The 25,961-nt window shown below is 43.9% G+C and overlaps 1 protein-coding gene across 1 annotated transcript in view; it reads right to left on the reverse strand.

Annotated features, from left to right (window-relative positions):
• The window catches only part of LOC142296297 (AT-rich interactive domain-containing protein 4B-like), a 430,400-nt gene that overhangs the window by 45,360 nt on the left and 359,079 nt on the right, over positions 1-25,961 (reverse strand). Inside the window, exons 19-20 of the mRNA XM_075339708.1 lie at positions 11,921-12,122; positions 3,775-4,878 (exon numbers count right to left, since the gene is read on the reverse strand). Coding sequence (XP_075195823.1) covers positions 3,775-4,878; positions 11,921-12,122 — 1,306 coding nt within the window. The remainder of the gene's footprint in view (positions 1-3,774; positions 4,879-11,920; positions 12,123-25,961) is intronic.

The following is a 25,961-nucleotide window of genomic DNA, read 5'->3' on the forward strand; positions in this document are numbered from 1 at the left end:
CATCGCTAGCGATAGCTAGCAATGTTGTGCGCGATAGCACCCGCCTACGTCGTTGTTTCGTCATGGGGTGATCGCTACAGTAGCGAAAAATATTGCTACGGCAGCGTCACACGCACATACCTGCTTAGCGACGTCGCTAGAGACACCGAACAATCTCTCCTTTAAGGGGGCAGTTCGTGCGGCGTCACAGCGGCGTCACTAAGCAGCCGCCCAATAGCAGAGGAGGGGCGGAGATGAGCGGCCGGAACATGCCGCCCACCTCCTTCCTTCCTCATTGTCGGTGGACGCAGGTAAGAAGATGTTCGCCGTTCCTGCAGTGTCACACATAGCCATGTGTGCTGCCGCAGGAACGATGAACAACCAGCGGCATGCACCACCAACGATATTATGATAAGGAGCGACGTGTCAATGATCAACGATTTTTGACGTTTTTGCGATCGTTGATCGTCGCTCCTTTTAGTCACACACAATGATATCGCTAACGGCGCTGGATGTGCGTCACGAATACCGTGACCCCAATGATATATCGTTAAAAATATCGTTGTGTGTAAAGTACCCTTAAGGCTCAGAAGGGAGGGGGAAATTAGGATTTGGTAGCTTAGATTTGGCTGGATTTCTTTTGGCTGTTGGAGAAAGAATAGCCATGGTGATGGTCCAGAGCCTTTCTGCTACCAGTACCAAGGAAACCCCCTCTATTTCCTTAACAGATGACAGACCTGAGAGGAGACTTCTTTTAATTTTGTGGAATCAACTGAAGCTTTTATAGGGTACATTTTACATTACATTTTGGATCACATTCATCCTGTGTTCTACGCTGAGCACTTACATTGGGGGTTTACATCCATTTACTATAATGAGGAAGAAGAGATACTTTGGTCTCTTTTCAAAAGTGCACAAAACTGTGGCCTACAGTGGATTTATGAAAGTTTAAAAAGACGGATACTGCTGGATCATAGGACAGACTGAGTCCAAGGTAACTCCATCTGCCTCATTACAGTGAATGTTAAGTCAAGGGCAAATCGTGTATATTGGAGATTTACCTCGGTGTAAGGGGCACTTTGCACACTACGACATTGCAGGTGCGATATCGGTGGGGTCAAATCGAAAGTGACGCACTTCCGGCGTCGCTCTTGACATCGTAGTGTGTAAAGCATTTTTGATACGATTAACGAGCACAAAAGCGTCGTAATCGTATCATCGGTGTAGCGTCGGTCATTTCCATGAATTGGGAAAGACTGATATTACGATGTTGTTCCTCGTTCCTGAGGCAGCACACATCGCTGTGTGTGAAGCCGCAGGAGCGAGGAACATCTCCAACCTGCGTCCCGGCCGGCTATGCGGAAGGAAGGAGGTGGGCGGGATGTTTACGTTCCGCTCATCTCCGCCCCTCCGCTTCTATTGGTCGCCTGCCATGTGACGTCGCTATGACGCCGCACGACCCGCCACCTTAGGAAGGAGGCGGTTCGCCGGCCAGAGCAACGTCGCAGGGCAGGTGAGTGCATGTGAAGCTGCTGTAGTAATAATGTTCGCTACGGCAGCTATCACCATGATATCGCAGCTACGACGGGGGCAGGAACTATTGCGCTCGGCATCGCTACAATCGGCTAGCGATGTCGTAGTGTGCAAAGTGCCCCTTAGTGTTCAGCATATCGAGCAGGTTCAACATGAGCCATGCCTTACTGTAATCTTGGGTGAAGAAGAATAAACAGCAGGTCAAGAATTTGTTTTATTTATTTTTTATGCCAGTCACCATAAGTGACTAGATGACTTTATTCGTAGGTTAGGTGTGATTTCAGTAATATCAGATTTATATCGGTTTTCATGTTTGGCTACTATCAGACTCTAAGAAATGCTTTAAAAAGTTTTTGAATTAGCATATTTTGAGAGCTATTATTCTCTATATTTTTGCCAAACATAGTCATATGAGGGTTTGCTTTTTGCAGGATGAGTTGAAGTTTTTATTTATTTTCGAAAACATATTTTTTTATTTCTTTCTACTCAATCTTTGGGCAGCAAAATGAAAAAAAAAAACCAGCAATTCAGTAATTGTTTTTTTTCCTTGCTTCTTTTCTTACACCGTGTGGTAAAATTAATAAGACAGCTTTATTCTTTGACTCAGTACAATTATAGTAATACCGTACCATATTTAGATCATTTTTTATGTTTGCCGATTTTACACAATGTAAACAATTTTATAGAAAAAAATAATTATTTTTGCATCACTATATTCTGAGAGTCATAACTTTTTTTATTTTTTTGCTGACTATCCTGTTTGGTGGCTTGTTTTTTTTTGTTGAACAAGATGATGTTTTTAGCTACACCATTTTTGTTTACATTTATCTTTTTGATCGTGTTTTGTTCCACTTTTTTCAGCGGTATAATGAAACCATAGTTTTTTTGCCACATCTTTTTACACTGATCACTGAAAGGGTTAAATAGTATGACAGTTTTATAGATCGGGGGTCAGTCTGGATTCAGCAATACCAAATATGTGTACTTATTTAACTTTTTTTGTTTTTACATAAATATATGTATTTATTGGTATAATATTTTTTTCAGTTTTCTTATTCTTTATTTTCCAGTTTTTTTTTTCCTCAAAATTTTGACAATTTTGCTTTTCCTTTTTTACTTAAGGGCACTTTACACGCTGCGATCTCGCTAGCGAGATCGGTAGTGAGCGTACTCGCCCCCGTCGGTTGTGCGTCACGGGCAAATCGCTGCCCGTGGTGCACAACATCGCTCGGACCACACTACTTACCAGCCTAGCGACGTCGCTGTGACCGGCGAACTGCCTCCTTTCTAAGGGGGCGGTTCGTTCGGTGTCACAGCGACGTCACTAGGCGGCTGCCCAATAGAAGCGGAGGGGCGGAGATGAGCGTGATGAACATCCCGCCCATCTCCTTCCTTCCTCATTGCGGGCGGCCGCAAGTAAGGTGAGGTTCCTCGTTCCTGCAGTGTCACACATAGTGATGTGTGCTGCCGCAGGAATGACAAACAACCTGTGTCCTGCAACAGCAACGATATTTGTGAAATGGACAGCGTGTCAACGATCAACGATAAGGTGAGTATTTTTGATCGTTAGCGGTCGCTCGTACGTGTCACACACAATGATGTCGCTAACGAGAACGGATGTGCGTCACGAATTCCGTGACCCCAACGACATCTCCTTAGCGATGTCGTTGCGTGTGAAGCGGCCTTTAGTCAAGCTATAGGAGTTCAACTTTTATTACTCTAAAAGCTGGTGTAATGCACTGCCATGAACAAGCATTGCAATACATTAGACCTTGTTAGTGTGACACTGGCAGATTGATCACCAGTTAGACTCTAGTTCTGCCTGGGTCTAACAGGCCACTATACCTGGCAAACCTGGAGATCATTATTTAACCTCCGGCTGCCATGACAACGGGGATGCTTGAGGGGTGTGAGCTGGAGATCACTCCCTCTCACAAACATATTGATCGCAGCATCTAGAAGATATCACAGGGACAACGTCATTGAGTCCTGAGCCAATCAGGTCCCAATGATGTAGCTTGCTAGAACTAGCGTTCTGCACTAGAATACTGACTCTTGCAGGACTTTAGAGGCCCTAATCATAGCCCCACCTCCAACTGTAAACAAACATTGGTGCTGCACAAAACCCAGCAAGTGCCGACGTTTATTTACAGTTGGCAGTTGAGAACAGATTAATGTTGTTATTTACATTCTTTCTTTTCTCTATGTTAGCAGTTATTGACTTAACATAAACATAAACAATATAATTAATTAAGTACTGACCTTTCTCTTTGCTTTCATTTTCCAAGTGGTTACTACTATTGGAACTGATACTGGCATCAAATCCCGTAGGTGAAAGATTTCCCTCCGATTGGAGATCTTGTAGTTCACAAGAAACACTGTCCACTTCAATTGTGCTATTTGTGTCACTCTTCACGCTTTCAGCTTCTTCCTGGTTTGTTTCCACATTTTCCAAGCTTTCAATAGTTGATTGTGTTCTTTGAGACTCATTTGAAGATGAGGTGGATTCGGGCGTTGTAGGGGGAGTATTTAGCACAGAATTACTGCCACTACTGGGGAAGTCGACATTTTTATCACGAAATTCAACAAGTTTTTCTTCAGCTGGTTTCATTTCAATGGCATCAGTTATAGGCTTGAGAAATTCTGCTGACAAATCCCGATTTTCATCTCTCATTGGCTGAGCAATAGAATTAAGAGAAGTATCCTCTCGATTTACACAAGGTGGAGACCCCGCTCCCTCTGTATCAGAGTCTGAAAAGAGTTCCTTCAGAGTTTTTTTTGGCCACTGTCCTTGAATACTTGACCAAACATCTTTACGTTCTTTAACCCTGATCCTTTCTTCAGAATAGTTGATTAATTTTGTTCTTTTATCCTGCATATCGGTTAGGCTTGTATAGAAACTTGGTGCTCGTATGGTTTTCTTCTTGTCTTCTACACTGCTACTTTTTTTCACAAGACAACCTTTTGGTTTGGGCATTTCTTCATCAGAGGAAGAAGAAACAGTGTCAACTTCAAACTGGTCAATTGTGTCTTTGGATTTGCTACATCCATCTTTAAAGTTGGAAGTTATCGGTTTTCCACAATCTACAAATTTTTTCTTGCTGCATTTATACTGCGATTTGGTTACCTTGTCTACAAAGTCTTTTACAAACTTCTTCCGTCTTGGAGTCTCCAGTTCTGAGTCTGAGTCATCTGAAGACTCCTCTTGTTTACCAGCAGAGTGTTTTGAATAATTTTTTTTGTTTACTCTGAAATAATTTTCCTCCATCCCTGTAACACACTTCCCTTCAGTTTGAGTGGTCATATCACTCTTAGTAATGCTTGCTTTTTGATCTGTTTCACTATCTTCGGCAGAATTTTCAGTAGCTGCAAAAAATAATGCCATATATATATAAAATCTAATACAACTGAATAGACAATACAAATTGTACTAATGGCGGCATTTAAATGACATTATTGCCATTGTGGATGTGCCCATTGGCTCCCATTTGTCTTTCAAGGTCTGATTGGCCCCCATAACTGTCCACTGCTGAAGGCCCCCGTAAGAGCCATGTGCTGCTGTAATGCTCAGTGAAAAGCAAGAGCAAGGCTTCATAGGAAAACTGCAATTTTACTATAAAGTGCAATATTGTGGTATTGCACTATAAGCGATAAAACAATCACAGGTTCAAGTCACATAAAGTAAATAAACAATAAAGCAACAATGGAGAACATTGTAAAAAAAAAAAAAAATGGGTTTAGAAAAATTTAAATCACCCCCCTTCAAAACTAAAGAAACTAAAAATAAAATAAAAAAAATTAGTCATAGTTGGTTAATTATTATGCCTGAAAAGTCCGATATACCAAAATATAAAAATATCTAACTCATATGTTAAAAGGAAGAAAAAAAACTTTGGAATGCCGGGAAAACCATTTATCAGTTGCTGCAAATGTTCATATGTACCCAAAATGGTATTAATAAAATCCTCAGCTCTGCAAGCAAAAAGAAGTGGCGGTGTCTGGGAGGGAGTGGTGAAAGCTCAGCAGCTAAGCTAGCAGTCTATCAGTATCAGACTCGGCCAAGCTCTAATTGACAGCGTCTTGGAGGGAAGGGTGAAAGCACATGACCCTCCACAGAAAACTCTCAAGATACACCCAGCTGGACTCGAAAAAAAGAGATTTCACATAGTGTGCTCCATGAGAAACAAAAGGGAATATCTGTGCAATGGAGTTATGCAAGTTTTTTGACCAAATTTTTTTTAAACAAATCACAGTTACTCTTTAAAGCTGTAATCCAGGAAGATAACATTTTTTTTCTACTGGCGCTGCCCTCATAAACTATTAAAATGAAATGCACAATGCTGTTCCATGTCCTCACACTTCGTGTAATTCAAATGTTTAATAGACCATATGTATACAGGGCTCTACTTACTAAACAACATCCAATTGGAAAAATGGGAGTTATAGCCCAAAAATATAAAATATGTATATTTTTATTGAACACAATTTGACAACATTGTGAACACATATAAAAACATTAAAAAAATGGAAGATGTTGGAATTGGCAATGCCACACAGATGAAATTTTTTTTCCTAAATACCGTGAATATTCAAGCTTTCCAGGAGTGAAAAAAGTGGATATTTGGAAACATGGGATTTACCTCATAGGATATTTGTTTTTGTCATTAAATTTATATCCTTATACAAAAACTCCTTTTGCACGATTGCACTTTCACTTCATGAATAATATTTTGCGAACATTTAATATACAAATTGTCTTCTTGTAAGAAAAATCTCTTGCTATCGTTTTTGTCCATCCTCTTTTGTGCATTTCCCTATTTTCTCCCATGTATTTTTTCACTACCTTTGTCAGATTTTCCACTGTATATTCTTTGGGTCATGTGAATTATGTCGGGGTTATAATCAGTTTTCATGTTTCCAAATATCCACTTTTTTTCACTCCTGGAAAACTTGCATATCTATTTAGGAGACTTTTTATCTGTGTGGCATTGCCAATTCTGGCATATTACATTTTGAAAATATTTTTATATGTTCAGTTCATAATGTTGACAAATTGTGTTAAAAAAGATGTACATATTTTTTAGCTATAACCCATTTTTTTTATTGGATTTCCTGTAATTAAGTGTGGTACTGGAGCTGCTCTTGCTATTCCCCCTCCCCTCTGGGACGTTACATCATTCATCAGGGGCATGATCTGCTCCATATTGTTGGTGACATTCAGCCCCCTGATGAAAGCTGCTTCCCTGCAGTCTGAGAATGGAGATGTGGCAATGCTCCCTTGCTCTTATCCAGAACAGAAGCAGCTATTATCAGGCAGGTTGTTACTAGGCAGCATGGAGCAGACCACACCCCCTGATGAGTGATGAAATGTCCCAGAGGGGAGGGGGAGCAGTAAAGAGCAGCTCCAGAGTCACACTGAATTACAGGTAGTGTGAAGATACAGAACTGCACTGTACATATCATCCTTATAGTTTAAGACGGTAGGGCAAATAGAAGAATTGTTATCTCCCCTGAGAACCTGTAATGCCTGATAGGAGCCACAGACTCAGACTGGCTGTAAGGGGAATCTAGTGAAAAGCCGCTCACAAAGCAGGACCCCAAGAACTCTGCAACCCTTTAACCCCTGTACAGGGATTTGGAATTACACAGAGCCTCAGAGATCGCTACCTGTGGTAGACTGTAGTCCGTGGTCGTCAGGCAGGGTCAAAATCCAGGAGATGCAAAACAGGAACAGAATCGGCAGGCAAGGGCGTAGTAAGGAGACAAAGCAGGGGTCAAATCCGGAACTGGCAGCAAGGTACAAAAACGACAGGCAGGAGGGTAGTCAAACACAAGCAAGGTCAGCGCACAGGAATCACAATACAAACAGCACATGAGCCAGGAGAACAGAACTATCACTGGCAGTGATCATGTGACAGGAGAGGGAATAAGAAGGGTGTGGTGTCTTCCCATAGGCTGCAGGTGAATGTTGGCAACTTCAGCCGGGAGACACACGCCACCTACAGTCAGCCAGTGGTACTGCAGGTTCCAGGGAAACCCAGACTAGTGGATGAGCGGAGCCTGTGCTCCGCAGAGCCACGGGCACCGACTCCTCTCCCATCACCACCACTATCCATGGTGGGAACATGGCGTCGTCTGGCGATCGGAGCAGAAGTCGCAGGAGCGGACTCCGATGGGGACGTGACAGAACCCCTTTAAGTGAAACTTACCGTACTTGTTATGTATTTCAGCTTATATTTTATCTGTGTCCTCCCTGACTGATAAACTACTGTCCATACACTGCTTTTTATACGATTTTTCCTTATTTTACTTAACACTTTCTTTTTTTATTCATTCAAAACACGCTATGTGTGCATTGAGCGGTTTTTTGAGGCGTTTTTTGGATGCGTTTTTGTGCGTTTTTGGGCTCAAAACTGTATGACTTTGCTTCCCCAGCAAAGTCTATGACTTTTCATTTTTGCTGTCCGCACACAGCTTTATTTTTTAGCTGCGTTTTTGAGCAAAAAAAAAAATGGACATGTCAATTCTTTCCTGTATTTTTCACCCATGCAATGCATTGGAAAAACGCAGCAAAACGCAGTGATCAAAAACGCAGCAAAACGTAGCCAAAAACGCACCGAAACGCTGTAAAAACGCATGCGTTTTTCCCGTTGCGTTTTTGCCGCAGGTGCGTTTTTGTGTGTTTTTTGTAGCCAAAAACGCAGCGTTTTTGAGAAGTGCAAAAATGTCATAGTGCGCACATAGCCTAACAATTACATCAGATTTACAGCTCGCTGTAAAACTATGTTCCCATGATGAGCTTTTGGTGAGTTTTCGACACTGCCTGTTTTCTCAGCGTCTTAAGTACAGCATCTTACAGTTCCTTGAAAGTGGATGGGATTTATAGAAATCTCCTGGCCACTGCGGTTCTTTTTTATACTGCATAAAATGACCTGCGGTGCGTTTTTTAAATCCACAGCTTGTCAATTTCTCTTTTGGTACGCTGAGTTATCTGTGCAGATTTTCCCCATAGACTTGCATTAGATGTGGAAAATCTGCAGGTAAAAAACTCACATGCGTTTTTAGTGCGTTTCCTCTGTGGAAACACATCAATAAGGCTACTTTCACATTGCGTTCAGTGACTTCAGTGACTCCCGAATGTAGTCTGCTATGTCTGGGCATCAACCTGCAGAAAGCGTATAGACCCAAAAATGGTGCAAGACAGAGCATACGCTTGCTCTGTCTGCTCAATTATACTCAATGGCCCTGTTGGCGCATACATCCGGAACATGTTTTGTGGGGGGAGGGGCGGGATTTTGGTCGGATGCCCCAACGGAGTCACTGAAACGCAATGTGAAAGGGGCCTAAGGCATGTAATCTGCACCTAAGAATGTCAATAAAGTTTTGCCAAAGCCAAATACCAGGACGTTTAAAAAACAAAGCAGCTTTATTTAACGCATGATACACCAAACAGAGACAAAAAACCATAGTGTCAAAAACATGATAAAAATACATGTTAAAAAAGGCACACAAAATGCAATGAAAACATGGAAGGTGCAGAAATGGTGAAAAACTTCTGCAACATCAAGAGCTCATCGTGGGAACGTAGTAAGGGGTTTTCCACAGATAAGGGTGCTTTACACGCTGCGACATCGCTAGCGATGTCGTGAGCGATAGCACCCGCCCCGGTCGTTCGTACGACATTTAGTGATCGCTACCGTAGCGAACATTATCGCTATGGCAGCGTCACACGCACATACATTTTTAGCGACGTCGCTGTAACAGCCGAACAATTACTCCTTCAAGGAGGAGGTGTGTTCGGAGTCATAGCGACGACACGGCGGCGTCAGTAAGCGGCCGCCCAATAGCAGAGGAGGGGCGGAGATGAGCGTCCGGAACATGCCGCCCACCTCCTTCCTTCCTCATTGCCGGTGGACGCAGGTAAGGAGATGTTTGTCGTTCCTGCTGTGTCACATGTAGCGATGTGTGGTGCCGCAGGAACGATGAACAACCTCGCTACTGACCAGACAACGATTTTTGGTAAATGAACGACGTGTCACAGACCAACGATTTTTAATTCTTTTGCGGTCGTTTAAGGTTGCTCCTAGCTGTCATACACTGTGATGTCGCTAACGACGCCGGATGTGCGTCACAAACACCAAGACCCCGACGATATATCGTTAGCGATGTCGCAGCGTGTAAAGCACCCTATAAACATTCAAAGGATAGGTGTTTAATGTGCAAACACTGGGAAATCCAGTGCTGGGAAAAGGCATACCCCATTCCTCCTCACTGTATGACCATAGTGAGGTAGTGGAGCACCTAGCATCAAAAATGGGAAATCTTGGGAAACCTCTGTAAACAAAAATACCAGTTTCACCTATAATTAGCAAAAGAGCCTGTAACTGTTCAGAACTTCTGCACTAACTGACAACCTTCCCCATCCTATTAAAGGCATGATTTTTGGGCTATGTGCGCACTTTGCGTTTTTTTTCTGCGTTTTGGCTGCGTTTACAACTGCACTGTGTCATTGACAAAATGCATGCGTTCTGATTCCCCAGCAAAGTCTATGAGAATCAAGCAAAATATGTGCGCACTATTTTTTTTAAACGCAGCGTTTTGATTGTCAAAAATTTGTCAAAAACCCATGCGTTTGAAGAAGCAACATGTCAATTGTTTTTGCCATTTTGGCTGCGTTCTACACCCATTGAAATCAATGAGTTGTAGAAAATCGCTGCCAAAATGGTAAGCAGTAAGCATTATTGTTGCTATCCGCATGTTTTCTTAACATAACAAAGGCAGGTCTTTCGGTCTCTCTCTCTCTGTCAGTCGGACTGTCGGTCGGTCTCTATCTCTATGTCTCTATCTCTCTCTCTGTCCATGTCGGTCTCTCCCTTCCACCCCCTCTCTCATACTCACCGATCCACGATCACCAGCGCGGCGCTACATGGCGTTCACACTGTGGCAGCTTCTCCTCTTTTAAAAATGCCGGACGCTCATTAATCCATTACGTATTCCCTGCTTCCCCCGCCCACCGGCACCTATGATTGGTTACAGTCAGACACGCCCCCACACTAAGTGACAGCTGTCTCACTGCAACCAATCACTGCATAGCACCCCCTGAGGAAAGGATCGCTGAAACTCGCGTCAGGGCATTGCGGTGTACTTTGGAGCTTTTACAGACCACTTAAGGTATAGTTCTCCTTGTAAATTAAACAAACGTTAATCATATTTTACCACATAGGATCATTATACCATAATCTTTCTCATATATGGCATATGATTAGGACATTTAATTTTGCACTGTGCACTTTGTCATATATTATGGATAGATATTTAGTTAAATAAGTGATCTCGGCATTATGCACTTTATTTTCTTAGTAAAACGTCTGCAATAATTTATGGGACTTTTTTCCTGCCTTGTATTTATATGGACTTGTAAAGAATACTTATTTTAATTATTGAATAAAAATAATAATTTTAACGCTATTTACACCATTTCCTTTATTTATTTAATCCTCACGAATTTTTATCTGAAGGCATTTTTGATATTTATCACTTCAGTTGCTGCATGGAGCTGACAGGATCAGCGGTGTTCTACTGTACAATGTAGCCGCGCAATCACAATGAAGTCGGGTGAAGTTCATCCGAGTTCATTCTGATCGCGCGGCACTGTGTCGCTGCCAGCCATGCTCTTTTTGACAGAGTGGTCCCACTCGGCTCTGCTGCAAGTCTATGGGGATGCTGCAGAGCTGAGTGGGACCGCACTGTCAAAAATGTGCATTCTGGATGCTTTTCCCACTCTGTCTATGGCAGAGAAAGCATCCAGAACGCATGAATTCTCCAGGAATGTGCGCACGTTGCGTTCTGCCGAATGCATCTCAGAACGAAGCTTTTTCGGCTGCGTTCTGAGACACACAGGTAGTGACTTACACGCTGCGGAATTGAACGCAAAGTGCGCACATGGCCTTATAGTCTCTGTAAGGAATATGACACATAGCAGAGCTACGGAGACAAATGTGTAAGAAGGGACGCCATACCCAGACATATACAGATTTTTTATGGCGGTGCATGTTTTACCTGCTCAAACTATCATACTACAAATCACTGTATTAAATTGCTTGATTATAAGCCGTGTTATTCAGCATTTTCAGTGTAAAATCCTACTTATAATGCCGTAACACTGCTGCTTCTGAGGGAAAACCATTGCTTCTAAAGCCTGTCTCGTGGAGCTAAGCTCAGAAAATATGATCATGTCTGATGGCAGATCTACAGGAATACTCATGTTCCTCACACTCAGACACAATGACTTATTCAGCCTTTTTAGGAAATCTGCAGTAAGTCATGAACTAGAAGTCTCACTTGTTTTCACTCATATCAATGCAGCGCTCTTATTTTTTGCACTTTATTATTATAAGTATACATGTACCTTGCAGACCATTCAGAATAGATGTAATTTCTAATGGCTTCAATGGACCTGAGCCAAAGTTTTTACTTTCTGGAGAATCAAATTGTGACTCATTGTCCAGATCACATGGCTGGAATAAAGGTCTTGAAAACAGTCTGCATTGTTTAGGGCAATTCTCATCTTTTTCAGACTTTGATCTACTGTGATCTGTTTCCACCTTACTCTGTAAAAAAAAAAAAAAAAAAAAGAGATTGTAATATATACCTGCTTAACATACAATATTTTTTTTAAAGTAGAAATCAGTAAATATAAAAGTAGCACTAGCAAGAATACCAATTACACGCATACGAGTAGATAGATGAAAAATCAATTAACAGGAAAATCACCGACTGTCACCGACATGTTTGTTTTACAAAATGCTTGTATCCCCCATTGGACATATTTTCTGAATACTCCGTGTTGTGTCATTTGTCTGTTAGTCCTCACTGAATATTTATGAATAAACTCAAAACCGAGAGTCCCACATTGATTTGTCCATACACAGATTCACCACTGTATTACCCTGTAGTAACATATCACCGAATAGTAACACCTATTTGTTTGTCTAGCAATTTCCAGGAGGAATAACAGAGGAACTGAACGATGAACGTTTAAGAGAAAATATACTTTAGATGTTTTATTTTACGGGGAATACAAGAATTCACTAAAACGGACATGTTACTACTAGTCTTCCTTCAAGTCTGAAAGATTATTATTATTTATTATTATTATTTATTATTATAGCGCCATCAATTCCATGGCGCTTTACATGTGAAAGGGGTGTACATAATAGGGACAAGTACAATAATCATAAACAATACAAGACACAAACAGGTACAGGAGGAGAGAGGTCCCTGCCCGCGAGGGCTCACAGTCTACAAGGAATAGGTGAGGATACAGTAGGTGAGGGTAGAGCTGATAGTGCGGTGCTGTATCAGACTGAGGGTTATGTCAGGTTGTAGGCTTGTCGGAAGAGGTGGGTCTTCAGGTTCCTTTTGAAGCTTGCCAAGGTAGGCGAGAGTCTGATGTGTTGTGGCAGAGCATTCCAGAGTATGGGGGAGGCATGAGAGAAATCTTGGATGCGATGGTGGGAAGAGGAGATGAGAGGGGAGTAGAGAAGGATATCTTGTGAGGATCGAAGGTAACGTGCAGGTAAGTACCAGGAGACTAGGTCACAGATGTTTTTTTTAATTAATAGTACATATGAAAGTAAGAAAATTTGTAATACTGTATATCTTATCAATTTTATTAGAAAAATCTAATTTCTTCTCCTGGACTGATTGTTTCACTCTCAATTTGATTCTTGAAAAACCTAATGTCACGCTGTACTTTAAGATGTACAATAGCAGTACAGCGCAGTAATGTTGCACTGAGAGGATTCCTGAAACTATCTGAGAAGGTAGTTAGCTGGTAAACCACTAGGGGGCGTAAAAGTAGAGGAAACGTATGAGCAGGGAATTCCCTAGCAAAGGTAATACTAGTCAAGCCCACCAGATGGCAGTAGAATCGTCAGAAAGCCGTGTCACAACATGAGGTCTTGTAAGTATACAAGGGCAAAGTCTAAACGTAGTCAGAGGGAAGCAAATAGTCAGTAGCCGGGAAATCAGAGCCTAGAAGCGAGGGGGAGTGGGAACACAAGACAGAATTAAGGCAAACAGATAAGGAACGAACAGGGAGACAGCGGGAGAGACACTGATGGAAACAGACAACACAGGAGGTTAACAGGTCAGGTGAACACGGAGGTCAGGAGGGGGCAGGGCAGACAACAGGTCACTCAAAAGCAGAACACAGCAGAGCCAGAAGTATCACTGGCGAAGTCCAAGAGAAACAGTGCCCTAATAAAGCAGCCTGACCTCCAGAACGAGGCAGAAAGGATTAACCCCTAACGTGACCTGCATCAGAATTGAAACTAAAAAAAAAGGCTCAGCTCCAGCTGAGCCAGGAGTCAATCATGACACCTATATTCACCAAGTACAGACTTTCCGATTACTGAGATAGGAGATTACAGTTGCTGCTTATAAAAGTCTATGTAGAGGGGAGAGGTAGAAGAGGGAGGAGCTTTAGGAAGATGCCCACATGCAAGTTCCCCTGAAACAACAGTTACGCTTTAACCCAGTGATGTAACTAGTGTCCAATGGGCCCCAATGCACGATTTAGACCTAGCCCTCCTATTCCCACCCCCTGCCTGTTTGTCAGATGTATGGGACCTTGTAACTTTCTAAATCCTATAAAGACACAAGTGTTGCCCTCCCTCCATTATGTAGTGATGCCCCCCATCCTGTACTAATGTCCTTTATCCTTGGTTCCTTCCAGGAATATACATCCCCATACTGGGCCCATCCTGGTATATATGTCACCCATCCTGGGCCCATACTAATATATATGTCACCCATACTGTTAAATATGTCCCCCATCCTGGGCCCAAACTACTATATATGTCCCCCATCCTGGTATATATGTTTCCCATGCTGGTATATATCTCAAATCCTCGTATTTAATGTCCCTCATCCTGGTACCATCCTGGTATATATGTCCCCCATCCTAGTATATATGTCCCACATCCTGGTATATGTGTCCCATAACCTGGGCCACATCCTGATATATACTGTCCCTCATGATGATATACAGTGCCTTGCAAAAGTATTCGGCCCCTTTGAATTTTTCAACCTTTTCCCACATTTCAGGCTGCAAACATAAAAATAAAAAAAAATTAAATTTTATAGTGAAGAATCAACAACAAGCGGGACACAATTGTGAAATTATTAAACAAAATTTTGCTTATTTTAAACTTTAGTAAAAAATAACAAACTGAAAATTGAGGCGTGCAATATTATTCGGCCCCTTTAAGTTAAAGGTAAGGTATCGCAGTTTTTTATTTTTGTATTAAAAATAGTGATTATGAAATCAAGTATTTTTAATACAAAATGAAAATCGCTGCTTATTTAGTTTTTATTTAATTCTAATTTTACTGGAGGCACTGAGAGCCATGCTGGATTTGCTGTGTGTGTAATGACAGTTACTCATTCCTTTATGGCAGCCCCTGTGCATAGAGAACAGTGGTCGGGATCCGACCTCATCAGTAACGTTACAGTAGGCGTCTGCTGTGACCTGGACGCGCCCCCTTGGCTGTCCAGATCACAGCAGAGGGAGGAGATCAGCGCCATCATTGTGGAGCTCACATCGTATGCTGTTTGCTCCACTGTACCCCTGTCAACCGCTGGGATGTGTGAGTACGGGTCGCCTGCCCTCCCCTCCCCCGTTACGGTCTCCGATGACACCCCCTCCTTCCGCTCTCCCCAGCCCCCGCTCTGCCCCGCTACTGCTGCCGCCCCTCCCCCCCACCGTTACCATCTCCGATGACACCCCCTCCCTCCGCTCTACCCAGCCCCCGCTACTGCTACCGCCGCCGCCCCTCCCCCCACCGTTACCGTCTCTAATGACACCCCCTCCCTCCGCTCTACCCAGCCCCCGCACTGCTGTGTGTGTGTTTGTGTGCCACTGCATGTGAGTACCGCTGCTGCTACCGTCTCCAAAAACACCCCCCGCTCAACCCTCCCCCCCTGCCACCTGTCGGCCTGTGTGTGTACCGGTGATACTGTCTGCAGGGTTGTGCATCTAATCCTATCCTGTGTGATACTGTCTGCTGAGCCATGTATGTAATCCTATCCTGTGTGATACTGTCTGCTGAGCCGTGTATCTAATCCTATTCTGTGTGATACTGTCTGCAGGGCTGTGTATCTAATCCTCCTGTGTGATACTGTCTGCTGAGCCGTGTATCTAATCCTATCCTGTATGATACTGTCTGCACAACTGTGTATATAATCCTCTCCTGTGTGATACTGTCTGCTAAGCCGTGTATCTAATCCTATCCTGTGTGATACTGTCTGCTGAGCCATGTATCTAATCCTATCCTGTGTGATACTGTCTTCTGAGCCGTGTATCTAATCCTATCCTGTGTGATACTGTCTGCAGGGCTCTGTATCTAATCCTCTCCTGTGTGATACTGTCTGCAGGGCTGTGTATTTAATTTTATCCTGTGTGATACTGTCTGCTGAGCTGTGTATCTAATCCTATCCTGTGTGATACTCCTGCTGTCCTTGGTGACACTTTAGACATTTCTGGTCACCAGCAAAATGGCTCTGCACTATGTCCCTACATGTCATTCTCTGTTATCTGTTGTAAACACTCAGACTAGGAGGGAGGAAGCGTACCACCACACACAGGAGAGCAGACTCCACCCACTTTACTGCAGCTGTAATGGGAGCTTTTCCTACAGTGGGATTTCTGAAGCTGCTCTCCCTCGTGTTTAACAGTGGAAAATATCAAAATTTTGCTCAATTAAAAACAAATAATAATATTTAAACAAAACATTAAAACATTATTACTTTACATTTTTTCAGTTAATTTTTTTTTTTTTACGACACCTTCCCTTTAATACTTTGTAGCTCCACCTTTTGCTGCGATTACAGCTGCAAGTCGCTTGGGGTATGTGTCTATCAGTTTTGCACATCGAGAGACTGAAATTCTTGCCCTTTCTTCCTTTCCAAACAGCTTGAGCTCAGTGAGGTTGGATGGAGAGCGTTTGTGAACAGCAGTTTCAACTCTTTCCACAGATTCTCGATTGGATTCAGGTCTGGACTTTGACTTGGCCATTCTAACACCTGGATAAGTTTATTTGTGAACCATTCCATTTTAGATTTTGCTTTATGTTTGGGATCATTGTCTTGTTGGAAGACAAATCTCCGTCCTAGTCTAAGGTCTTTTGCAGACTCCAACAGGTTTTCTTCAAGAATGGTCCTGTATTTGGCTCCATCCATCTTCCTATCAATTTTAATCATCTTCCCTGTCCCTGCTGAAGAAAAGCAGGCCCAGACCATGATGCTTCCACCACCGTGTTTGCCAGTGGGGATGGTGTGTTCAGGGTGATGAGCTGTGTTGCTTTTATGCCAAACATATCATTTGGCATTGTGCCCAGAAAGTTTGATTATGGTTACATATGACCAGAGCACCTTCTTCCACAAGTTTGGTGTGTCTCCCAGGTGGCTTGTGGCAAACTTTAAATTACATTTTTTATGGATATCTTTGAGAAATGGCTTTCTTCTTGCCACTCTTCCATAAAGGCAGATTGTGCAGTGTACGACTGATTGTTGTCCTATGGACAGACTCTCCCACCTCAGCTGTAAATCTCTGCAGTTCATCCAGAGTGATCATGGGCCTCTTGGCTGCATCTCTGATTAGTCTTCTCCTTGTTTGAGATGAAATTTTTGAGGGATGGCCGGGTTTTGGTAGATTTGCAGTGGTATGATACTCCTTCCATTTCAATATGATCACTTACATAGTGCTTCTTGGGATATTTAAAGTTGTGGAAATCTTTTTGTAACCAAATCCGGCTTTAAACTTCTCCACAACAGTATCACGGACCTGCCTGTTGTGTTCCTTGGTCTTCATGATGCTATCTGACTTTAAACAGAATACTGAGACTATCACAGAGCAGGTGCATTTATACGGAGACTAGATTACACACAGGTGACTTATATTTATCATCATCAGTCATTTAGGACAACATTGGATCATTCAGAGATCCTCAATGAACTCCTGGAGTGAGTTTGCTGCACTGAAAGTAAAGAGGCCGAATAATATTGCACGCCCCACTTTTCAGTTTATTCTTTTTCACAAAAGTTTAAGCAATAAATTTCGTTCAACTTCACAATTATGTCTCACTTGTTGTTGATTCTTCACCATAACATTAACATTTTTATCTTTATGTTTGAAGCCTGAAATGTGGGAAAAGGTTGAAAAATTCAATACTGAATTTTTTGAATACTTTCGCAAGGCACTATATACTGTCCCCCATCCTGCTATATACTGTATGCCCCCCATTATGATATATATATCGCCATCCTGGGCCCGAATATGGTATATTTTGTTCCGCATCCTAAGCCCATCCTGGTATATATGTCACCAATGCTGGTATATATCTTCCTCATTGTGCATAAAAACCCCCCAAAAACATTCCACTCATCTTCCTTGGCACTCAGCGCCCTCCTTTACAGCTGGAGCAGGAGCCAGCAACTGATGCACGCCATGGTTTATGATGTCACTGCCATGTGCCCCCAGTTACTGGAATGCCAACATCAGCTGCTGGCTTCCCATTGGCTAGTAGCGTGTAAAGCAATGTAGAGACTTAATGGGATGCACATCCAGCTGAAGTAGAAATTGGAGTAGGTGGACCCCCTGAAGCATGGGCCCAGTCACAATCTTTGTTTTAACCTCTTCAGGACTAGTTTATTTTTTGCTCATGCGCTTAGTTTTTTCCTAGAGCCATAACACTTTTAATTTTCATCCATAGCCATTTGGTTTGTTTTTGGTGAGATAAATTTTACTTTTGAATGACATAATTTATTTTACTATATAATATACTAAATAAAGGGAAAAAAATCCAAATGGGATGAAATTGTGAAAAATATGCAAGATCGCCATGGTTTTTAGGGTTTTGTTTTTACAGCATTCATTATATAGTACAAATGATCGGGTAGCATAATTCTTCATGACTGTGTGATTAATATGAAATCAAACTTGCATTTTTTTTAAATTTAATTGAAAGGGGTTGTGCCACGATGCATTGTTAGGGCGGCTTTGCATGTTGCAACATCGCACGTGCGATGTCGGTGGGGTCAAATCCGGCACATCCGGCGTCACTTTCGACATCGTTGTGTGTAAATCCTAGATGATACGATTAACGAGCGCAAAAGCGTCGTTATCATATCATCGGTGCAGGCTCTGACTTTTTCATAATTACGCTGCCGCGACAGGTACGATGCTATTCCTCGTTCCTGCGGCAGCACACATTGCTGAGTGTAAAGCCGCAGGAGCGAGGAACATCTCCTTACCTGCCCCCGGCGGCTATACGGAAGGAAGGAGGTGGGCGGGATGTTTACATCCTGCTCATCTCCGCCCCTCCGCCGCTATTGGCCGTCTGCCGTGTCGTATCACCGATCACATGACTCCAATGCCCGCCCATAAACTTCAAGTGACAGGATCCTGCAAAATAACACATGCGTTTGCATGCGTTTTTCTCTGCAAAAACAGGATCCGCTTTTGCAGCAAAAAAACGTTCATGACGCATGCTAAAAAAAACGTAGTGTGAAAGCAGCCTAATATAAATAAAATATATTTTTCAATATACCACATATTAGCTGCTGGGCTCTATTGCCATCCGGTGGTGTTTTTGGTAACTACACTGCTGACTTTCAAATTACAAATTGAAATATTCCCTTTTCATATTACACCAAAGGTTGACATAATCTTTAGAAGGCATTAAATAGCCAAAGAACATTCGATCAGGACCTTAAGGTCGAGCTAAGAAATAATACCTAATGGCCACTTAAAAGTGCTGTTCCAGACCTCACCTTCTCCAAGGAGAAAATAAACAGACATCAGGGTACAATATACACTGGCCAAAATTAAGTTAGGGTAAGAAATACTACTTAATCATCACATAAAAATAATATATCAGATGTCACCGTTTTTAAAGAGAAAATAATCTGCCTCCCACGCACAACACACTGGCCAAACGGAAGGGGAGAGAGGAGCTGAACCACCTCAAAAGGTGTGGAAAACCAAAAGTCAGTTATCCTCTTTGGATCGGTTTCTTGTAAAAGAAGCCTACAGTGCCGGAGACGTTATGACACCAAAGTCACAACAGCTATTGGTTTATAAGGGGGATTGGCAAAAAATAAAGCTGCCTGGTCAGATTCTTCTGATATGGAATTGGATAAAACACCATTGCTGTCTGCCCTAGTTCCTCCCCAGACTATTGAGGGTGGTTCCCAGGACTACCCATCTGATGCTGAATCAGGGAATATGGATTTTACCTCAGATCATAAGCCGTTGGGAAAATATCTTAGCCATCCCTCCCACCAAAGACAACATCAAGTCCCTTATCTCTTAGTTGAACAAACCTGTAGAGCAGACATTAAGGCGGGCTTTGCACATTACGAAATCGCATGCCGATGCTGCAATGTCGAGTGCGATAGTCCCCGCCCCCGTCGAACGTGCGATATCTTGTGATAGCTGCCGTAGCGAACATTATCGCTACGGCAGCTTCACATGCACTCACCTGTCCTGCGACGTCTCTCTGGCCGGCGACCCGCCTCCTTCCTAAGGGGGCGGGCCATGCGGCGTCATAGCGACGTCACACGGCAGGCGGCCAATAGCATCGGCCACCTCCTTCCTCTCATAGCAGCCGGGACGCAGGTAAGGTGATGTTCCTCGTTCCTGTGGCTTTACACACAGCGATGTGTGCTGCCGCAGGAACGAGGAACAACATCGTACCTGTCGCTGCACAGGCATTATGGAAATGTCAGAGACTACACCGATGATACGATAATGACGCTTTTGCGCTCGTTCATTGTATCAAAAAGATTTTACACACTACGACATCGCAAGTGACGCCGGATATGCGTCACTTTCGATTTGACCCCACCGACATCGCACCTGCGATGTCGTAGTGTGCAAAGCCGGCCTAACTCTATACACCAATACGTCAAGCTCCTTGTAGACAGAGTAGACTTTATGAAAACTGTCAACAATATTACCAGACAATACATTTTTAAACTACAGAGAAGTGTCACCTCATATATTAAAGTTCTGTGTGAACTAAATAAACATCATGAGGACTGGAACAATAGGGGTAAATAATAATATATGGGTGAGAGGCATCCCTGAGGCAACAGGACCAGTACTCTATGCAGTACTTGAGTCAGTGTTCATCTCCATCTTGGACCAACTTGCATCCCTCAAAGTAAAAATAAACAGAGCATATTGAGCACTCCACACTAAGGCTATGTCCGCACTTTGTGTCGTCCTAGTTGCAGTCCTAAACACATCCTCTGGCAGAAATTGCTTTTGCCAAAGTTGCTTTTGAGCACAGAATTGCGGTAAATACGCATGCGTTTTTACTGAGTTTTAGCTGCGTTTTTAGCGCTTTTTACATGCTTTTCCATTGCGTTTAGACAGATGCGTTTTGAACATAAAGACACTGCTAAATAAAGTTTAAACAGTCAAACACAATGAAAAAAGGGAAAAAAAAGGAACACATATAATTATTGAAATCTTAATGAAAATAGTTATATTTCATATAATTATAGCGTTTTTGTTTACTATTTATCGCTAAAATAGCAATAAATTAATATTTTTCATTATTTTAATTGTCGGACTATGTGTGTGTGTAAAGGGACATATCATTCCATTATTTTGAAGTCAGAAACGCATGCGTTTATGTAGTCCAAAACGCATGCTTTCTGCAGCCAAAAAGCATGTAAAACGCTGGAATTTTGATGTTGCTTGCTTTTTACAACTTCTCATTGACTTCAATGTTAGCAAAACGCAGCCCAAATGGCAAAAACAATTGACATGCTGCTTCTTTGAACGCAGAGTTTTTGCCCAAATTTATGCAAATTAAACGCAGCGTTTTGAACTGCAACGTGCGCACAAGAAATCCCCATTTCCCATAGACTTTGCAGGAAAATCAAAATGCATGCATTTTGGCATGAAAACGCTGCAGTTCAAAACGCTGCAGAAAAGCAGGTGAAAAGCAGGTGAAAACGCAAAGTGCGGACACAGCCTAAGAGCTCTCAAACTCAGCCATGATGTGATTTGCTGTGTACATGACTCTCAGCTAAAGGAGGCTATGTCTAAAGCTTGCACACTCCGCAGGATCAAAATTGAAGGGACTCGTATCCAATTGTATGCTAACCAGGGCTGTGGAGTCGGTAAACCAAACCTTCGACTCCGACTCCTCAATTTCTCTTGCACCGACTCCGACTCCTACATATATTGCTTATAGTTAGGTGAAAAATTTATTGTAATACATGAACATGTGTATGTGAACATCAGACATTTAATAATTTTTATGATACAATAATCAAGATATTTGGATAGAACATAAAATATATTTATTGGAATACAACTTTAGAACACAAACTGTAATAAATTGTAAAGATGTAATACCCTATGTAATATACAGTAGATTACATATATATCTTGTGTGTATGTATGTATGTGTATATATATATATATATATATATATATATATATCTAGATATATAATTGCCTTATTCTGTCTGTCTGTCTGCCTTGCTCCAAAATTGTGTCCTTACGGTGACACAAAGCTGATTGGCCGCTGGGCTCGCCATGGCCCCGCCCCCCCGCACGGATTCGCCACTCGCCCAGGCTCAGCCCCCACACGGATTGGCCGGCCGCTCGCCCAGGCTCCGCCCCCCACACGGATTGGCCTTTCGCCCCGGCACCCTGCACGCATTGGCAACTCGGCCACGCCCCGCCCCCTCACGCAATGCACGCTCGCTCTGGCCCCGCCCCCCGCACGCATTCCCCGAACCGACACGGAGCCACGACTCCCAGGTGAGTACTGTACCCCCGGGAGCCCACATCAGCGTACGCCGCCAACCCAGCCGACACATACCCTCGCATTGCTGGGGTTGCCGCCGTATGCTGGTGTGGGCTCCTGTGCGAGCGGGGGACGGGATACGCTGGTAACCATGGTAGCATAGTTACCAGCGTATCAAGGTCCTGCAGCGGCGGAACATACACACGCACACATCAGATCACACACACCTCACACACACATCACATCGCATCCACACACTCACAACATCCTGGGATATCGCTTGCTTCTCGGCGGCGATACTGTGCAGTGACCTTACAGGACCTGCCGGAGGATCAAATGGTCAGAAGCATGTGGTATCTCCGGATGTTGTGAGTGTGAGCGCGTATGTGCAATATCGTCAGTGTGTGTGTGAGTGTATGCGATCGGGTGTGTGTGAGTGTATGCGATCGGGTGTGTGTGAGTGTGTTCTGATGTGTGAGTGTATGCGATCGGATCTGTGAGTGTCGGCAGAGGAGCACGGCGTGCTGGGGGAGGCTGGGAGGAGAGAGAGGCTGATCCTGGGGAAGGCTGGGAGGGGGAGGCTGATGCTGGGGTAGGCTGATGCTGGGGGAGGCTGGGAGGGTGTAGGCTGATGCTGGGGGAGGCTGAGAGGAGAGAGGCTGATGCTGGGGGAGGCTGGGAGGAGAGAGGCTGATGCTGGGAGGGGGAGGCTGATGCTGGGGGAGGCTGGGAGGAGGGAGGCTGGGAGTAGAGAGGCTGATCCTGGGGAAGGCTGGGAAGGGGAGGCTGATGCTGGGGGAGGATGGGAGGAGAGAGGCTGATGCTGGAGGAGGCTGGGAGGAGAGAGGCTGATGCTGGGGGAGGCTGGGAGGAGAGAGGCTGATGCTGGGGGAGGCTGGGAGGAGAGAGGCTGATCCTGGGGAAGGCTGGGAGGGGGAGGCTGATGCTGGGGTAGGCTGATGCTGGGAGGGTGTAGGCTGATGCTGGGGGAGGCTGAGAGGAGAGAGGCTGATGCTGGGGGAGGCTGGGAGGAGAGAGGCTGATGCTGGGAGGGGGAGGCTGATGCTGGGGGAGGCTGGGAGGAGGGAGGCTGGGAGTAGAGAGGCTGATCCTGGGGAAGGCTGGGAAGGGGAGGCTGATGCTGGGGGAGGATGGGAGGAGAGAGGCTGATGCTGGAGGAGGCTGGGAGGAGAGAGGCTGATGCTGGGGGAGGCTGGGAGGAGAGAGGCTGATGCTGGGGGAGGCTGGGAGGAGAGAGGCTGATGCTGGGGGAGGCTGGGAGGCGAGAGGGTGATGCTGGGGGAGGCTGATGCTGGGGGAGGCTGGGAGGGGGGAGGCTGAGAGAAGAGAGGCTGATGCTGGCGGAGGCTGAGGCTGGGAGGAGAGAGGCTGATGCTGGGGACAGAGAGGCTGATGCTGGGAGGAGAGAGGCTGATGCTGGGAGGAGAGAGGCTGATGCTGGGGGCAGAGAGGCTGATGCTGGTGCAGCATGGGGGATGGAGCACGATGGGGGGTGCGCAGCATGGGGGATGGAGCACGATGGGGAGTGCGCAGCATGGGGGATGGAGCACATTTGGGAGTGCGCAGCATGGGGGATGCAGCACGATGGGGAGTGCGCAGCATGGTGGATGGAGCACGTTTGGGAGTGCGCAGCATGGCGGATGGAGCACGTTTGGGAGTGCGCAGCATGGCGGATGGACCACGTTTGGCAGTGCGCAGCATGGCAGATGGAGCACGTTTGGGAGTGCGCAGCATGGGAGATGGAGCACGATGGGGAATGCGCAGCATAGGGATGGAGCACGATGGGGAGTGCGCAGCATGGGGGATGGCGCACGATGGGGAATGCGCAGCATGGGGGATGGAGAACTATGGGGAGTGCGCAGCATGGGGGATGGAGCACGATGGGGAATGCGCAGCATAGGGGATGGAGCACGATGGGGAGTGCGCAGCATGGGGGATGGAGCACGATAGGGAGTGCGCAGCATGGGGGATGGAGCACGATGGGGGGTGCGTAGCATGGGGGATGGAGCACGATGGGGGGTGCACACCTCCCCCCAACACACACACACACACAACACACCACACACACACACTGGGAACCACAAACACCGCCCTACACAGACACCCACACACACAGACAACGCTGCACACACACAACACCCAACACACAAACACCGCGGCATACATAAATATACGCACATACCGCACAACACACACATTGCACAAAACATACCTCCCCCAAAACACACCACACCCACACAAACCGCGCAACACACACACACGCTACAGACACACAGCGCTCCACAAACAACGCAACACACGCAATACACATACAACACCGCTCTCACCCCCCGCCACACCCAGACAACATCCAGAACATGTACAGCGCCCTACACAAACACTTGGTAACTACACACAACAACATCTATATATATATATATATATATATATATATAACAAAAATCATACATGAACTACACAATACGTAAATTCTAGAATACCCGATGCGTAGAATCGGGCTACCTTCTAGTATATATATATATATATATATATATATATATATATATATATATATATATATATATATATATTATATATATATTATATATATATATATATATATATATATATATATATATATATATATATATATATATATATATTGCATATTGTATTAGATATTTACAATGTATTCGTTTTTTGTGTTCTAAAGTTGTATTCCAATAAATATATTTTATGTTCTATCTAAATATCTTGATTATTGTATCATAAAAATAATTAAATGTCTAATGTTCACATTGCACTACAATACATTTTTCACTTAAATATAAGCATTATACTAAATATTATTTAGTAAAATATTCAGCACATTCTGCATTGCACTACTGTCCCCAATTTATTATATATATTTTAGGAGTCGGAGTCGGTGCATTTTATACCGAGTCCGACTCCACCAAAATGAGCTCCGACTCCGACTCCTCGACTCCGACTCCACAGCCCTGATGCTAACCTTTCTTGGATTACTCTCCAAAGGAGAAGACACTTAAAACCACTCCAAATACTGAGAAAAAAAGAAAATACTCTGCACTATGCTGTGGTGAAGTTCTGTGGAACACATAGCGTGTGGTGCTCTGCTTCTAGGTCCCAATGAGGAAAAAACTGAAAACATGTCCAAAAAGTAAGAAGGAATCGGCACTCACCGTTTGAAGTAACAAAAAAAAATATTTTTTTTTTTACTTCTAATGGTGAGTGCCATTTTGTTCCTACATTTTGGACCTAAAATCACTCCTTCTCTCCTTGAAAAACAAGGGTCTTGGGTAGTGTTGGGAGTTTTCCATTTGCACTTAGTTATGAAGGATGGACGCTCTACTGTTCTACGCTCCTTCAAAGAAATTCCAGCCTTTTGTTCTGACTTGGAAATCCGGCTTCCTAACCTGGCGAACTGTTAATTGGAACTCCCTACTACCCCAACTTCACCAATATGGCAACACAAGGTCTTCAGGAGAGGTGGCATGATTGTTTTGGAGGTGTTTTGATCACCATGTTCAGTATATGGTAAAACTGATGTATCGGTGTGATGCCTCAGGTCAGTACTTTTACCTTTAACTAAAGAGT

The sequence above is a fragment of the Anomaloglossus baeobatrachus genome, chromosome 3 (assembly GCF_048569485.1).
Source record: "Anomaloglossus baeobatrachus isolate aAnoBae1 chromosome 3, aAnoBae1.hap1, whole genome shotgun sequence".
In the NCBI taxonomy this organism is placed as follows: Eukaryota; Metazoa; Chordata; class Amphibia; order Anura; family Aromobatidae; genus Anomaloglossus; species Anomaloglossus baeobatrachus.